At 36.3% G+C, this 4,131-nt stretch overlaps 1 protein-coding gene across 1 annotated transcript; it reads left to right on the forward strand.

Annotated features, from left to right (window-relative positions):
* Positions 1-36: 36 nt before the first annotated feature.
* On the forward strand, positions 37-4,131 carry LOAG_11821 (DNA replication licensing factor mcm-5; the record flags this gene model as incomplete). The annotated part of the gene is made up of 15 exons (XM_003147338.2): positions 37-126; positions 216-388; positions 555-713; positions 964-1,045; positions 1,126-1,256; positions 1,331-1,453; positions 1,512-1,608; positions 1,742-1,825; positions 1,927-2,067; positions 2,144-2,320; positions 2,657-2,757; positions 2,832-2,947; positions 3,057-3,236; positions 3,512-3,666; positions 3,994-4,131. The coding sequence occupies 15 exons, from the start codon at positions 37-39 to the stop codon at positions 4,066-4,068; spliced, it is 1,884 nt and encodes a 627-aa protein (XP_003147386.1). The 3' UTR covers positions 4,069-4,131.

Consider the following 4,131-nt stretch of genomic DNA (forward strand, 5'->3'; position numbering starts at 1 on the left):
CTTGAAGAAGCGGCAAAACTTGTTGCTGATGAGGTAATGCAAGGTGTTGAAGATGTGGCTGAAATTCATGATATACAGGTGACACTTCGTACCGATGAGCTTGCGCAGAGTATTCGACAATTGAAAGTAAGTCATCTTAAATGCTGCAAACATTCAATTTCCTTCTACCATGAATGAACTATAACATTTTCATCATCTAAGCTTTCTCTTTACAGAGTGCCCAAGTATCTCGTTTGGTTAAAATATCCGGAATTATAGTTGCTGCATCACAAGTAAGAGCAAAAGCCACTCGCATTTCGATTCAATGTCGAACATGTCGGCATACCATAACCAATATTGATCTGAAGCCCGGACTCGATGGTTTTACATTACCACGCAGTTGTGGAGCGTAATATTTTGGTCTACTTTCATTCCTTCAAAAGAGGCTTTTTTGGCCGATATTACCATTAAAAAAAGTTTCAGTCTCATCATGAAAAATTTGCTATTTTTCCAGGCTGTTAAGGAGAATTTCTTATTACTTTTCATTTCTTATTACTTTTCATAATTTTGTTCAGCAATCAGACGACTCAACTGCAACGCTGTCCCGTTGATCCGTATCATATCATGCCCGATAAGTGCCACTGTATTGATTTCCAAACGTTGAAGCTTCAGGAAAATCCAGAAGCTGTGCCCCATGGAGAAATGCCTCGTCATATGCAACTTTATTGTGATCGGTTGGTTCATGTAAATATTTTGGTTGCTAGAGTTCAGGCGAGCGGGTACTTTTTCGGTGTACATTCGTTACAAATAGATATTTCGCCCTTCGATTCTGGACTAAAACTCTTTTTATAAAAATTAAGAATCAGAGGCATGCTTTTTTTCATTTTGTCGTATTACTTGAAGGAGGGAAGTTTTCAGTACTTTATCGGAGTTCTGCAGATTTTTGAAAAACTTCCCTGATAACGTTCTTTTATTGATTTACAGCCATTTAACAGATCGCGTTGCACCAGGAAACCGCGTTATGATTGTTGGCATATATTCCATAAAGCGAATGTTCCAAAAGCAGGTAAAAAAGCCACCCAAAATTATTCACAATCTGGAAAATGTGATCAGATTTTTCTTCACTCGGTTCTTTAATTTTTTCAGAAGACAAATGATAAGACATTGTCAGGAATCCGTGCACCATATATTCGCGTACTTGGAATCCATGTACAAACAAGTGGTCCAGGACGTGCCGAACAGCGGCAGTTCACAGTTGAGGAAGAGAAAATATTCAAGTATTTTGCTTTTCATGAATTTAAGGCCAATCACTTATTTGTGAAAGTGAAATAAAGCGATGCGATTGTTTTAGGGATTTATCCAAGAAAAGCAATATATATGATCTAGTCGCTCACAGCATTGCTCCATCGATTTATGGTGCAGAAGATATCAAGAAATCAATCGCCTGCTTGCTGTTCGGTGGTTCGCGCAAAAGGTTCTCATTCAATCATGTATTATTGCAAAATTCATAATTTACATCCTGTGTTGTTTAGATTGCCTGATGGTTTAACTCGACGTGGTGACATCAATATTTTATTGTTAGGAGATCCTGGTACTGCAAAAAGTCAGCTGTTGAAATTCGTAGAAAAGGTTCTCTTTCTCGTTTAATGTAGCATTTGTTAAATCATTTTGTTTCATCGTACCATTCATTTGGAATGGTTGGAGTAAAATTTCCTAGAAATTAAGCAGTGTTTTTGATTGCTGTAACATGTGCTGTATTAAGGTTGCACCGATTGCTGTCTATACATCAGGTAAAGGTAGCAGTGCTGCTGGATTGACTGCCTCTGTGAATCGCGATCCGCAATCGGTATTTTTCTTTGTTGTTACTGACGCAAAAATCTTTTCTTGCTGTGCGAAGATATTTTTTATAACTACTGCTTGTGATTGTTTTCATTTATGAAGCTTTAGCGATCGTTTATAATGGAAGGCGGTGCTATGGTACTTGCCGATGGTGGGATCGTTTGCATCGATGAGTTTGATAAGATGAGAGAAGACGATCGAGTGGCTATCCATGAAGCGATGGAACAACAGACAATTAGTATTGCCAAAGTATTAATCAAGATCATTTTTTTTAATCGAAGAAAAACGGACCCAGAATAACTGTAGAAGATGATTTTTGCTATAGGCAGGCATCACTACGACACTTAATTCTCGTTGTTCTGTATTGGCAGCAGCAAATTCAGTATATGGCAGGTGGGATGATTCAAAAGGTGATGAAAATATTGACTTCATGCCGACTATACTGTCACGATTTGATATGATTTACATTGTTAAGGACACTCACAACGTCGCACATGATACGGTAAGCATAACAGAAATATATTTATTTGCTGATTAGGAATAAAGTAACTTCATTCATCATTTTATCTTTTCTCATATAAGTTCTTTGATAAGAGCGCTCCTGAAATCAGTCACTGTGCGTGTTGCTGTCACAGGTTGAGCAGCGTTGCTTTGTTATCAAGCTAGGTCTGTTTCAAATTGCGCACTTATCAACGTGATCATGGCAACCACTGTTGTCGCTAATTACTTGATGGCTAGAATTTTGACTTTCAATTTTTATAGTACAGTTTTTGGATAGTTTGGTTTGTTCAAAAAATTAAATTATTTCTATGTATTTTTGATGAAATTCTTATTGCAGATATTAGCTAAGCATGTTATCTCGGTACATGTAAATGCCTCCAATAATCGTCTGCAAGAGACAGCTGTTGAAGGAGAGTTGTCGTTGGAGCTCTTGAAAAAGTCTGTTTTAGTTTCTTTTTTTCTCTTTATAACGTTTTTTCTTTCAACAAAATCAATTCTATTCTCACATTCAGGTATATTACACATTGCCGTAGTGCATGTGCACCACGACTTTCAACAACTGCAAGTCAGAAGCTTATCCACAATTATGTCCGACTTCGCAATCCTGTAATAGATGCTGAGCATAAACGTTGGTTGTTTAAAGTTATTTTGTTACTGAAGGAAAATATATATGTGTATAAATTCGTTCAGGCTAACTGAGCGAAATGACGAAATCCTGTAAACTAGGATTTTTTCAGAGACAACAGCTCGTTCTGCTATTCCAATAACTGTACGACAGTTGGAAGCTATAATACGGATAAGTGAATCATTGGCAAAAATGGAACTACTCCCTTTTGCTGCAGAACGTCATGTGGATGAGGCACTTCGTCTCTTCCGAGTTTCCACCATTGAAGCAGTTGCATCTGGAAACTTGATTGGTATATTTTTATTTTGAATGTTCAACACAACTGGGTAAAAGGATCTGGCAGCTGACATTTTTGGAATTTTTTTTTAGGATTAATCGGTATTTGACAAATATTTACTTTCCACATTGCTTGAAACTGTCTATCGAAACTGGGAACTATTTTTTGAACACAGTAATATATCTCTCTCGCTGGATACTTGATATTTCACCATAACTTACAGAAGTCTGTTTATTCTTCGATTTCTATAAGGGGCGATTTTGAAACTTATTAAAATGTGCTTATGCTAGGCATCGAAGGTTTTACCAGTGCTGAGGACCAAGAATCATTTAGTCGTATTGAACGTCAGTTGAAGAAGCGATTTGCATTGGGAACTCACGTTTCTGAGTATCTTATCGTTCAAGATTTTGTTCGACAGAATTATCCAGAAATGCTTGTCAAGAAGGTATATTTATTCATCTACTGAATTATGAAACAAAATTGACCTGATATATCTTGTTGTCATACTTGATAATTCTAATGAGCAGTTCCAGGTAGTCTAATATATTGATCTTGATCATTAAGTGAAGAGTCCGTACTATATCAACCGCTTTCACTGAGTTCAGTGTTAGGGGTAGTTTTTTAATTTTTAAATATACGATTAATCATTAATCATGTAATCATGTAACAACGATTACTTTCAAAAATTACTGTTATTTATCCTCAGTAATCATCTCAGACAACAATTTTTCAATCTTTTTCCAAATTTCAAGAGAGCTCGAAATTTTTTAAGGTGATTCAGTCATGCATTCGGCGTGGTGAGCTTCAATATCGTATGCAGAGAAAAATGTTGTATCGAGTTAAATGATCTTATCTTGCATTATATCTTTTTTACATATAATGTTCTATGAAATGGAAAATTTCAAGAACG

Source organism: Loa loa (genome assembly GCF_000183805.2).
Source record: "Loa loa unplaced genomic scaffold supercont3.242, whole genome shotgun sequence".
In the NCBI taxonomy this organism is placed as follows: domain Eukaryota; kingdom Metazoa; phylum Nematoda; class Chromadorea; order Rhabditida; family Onchocercidae; genus Loa; species Loa loa.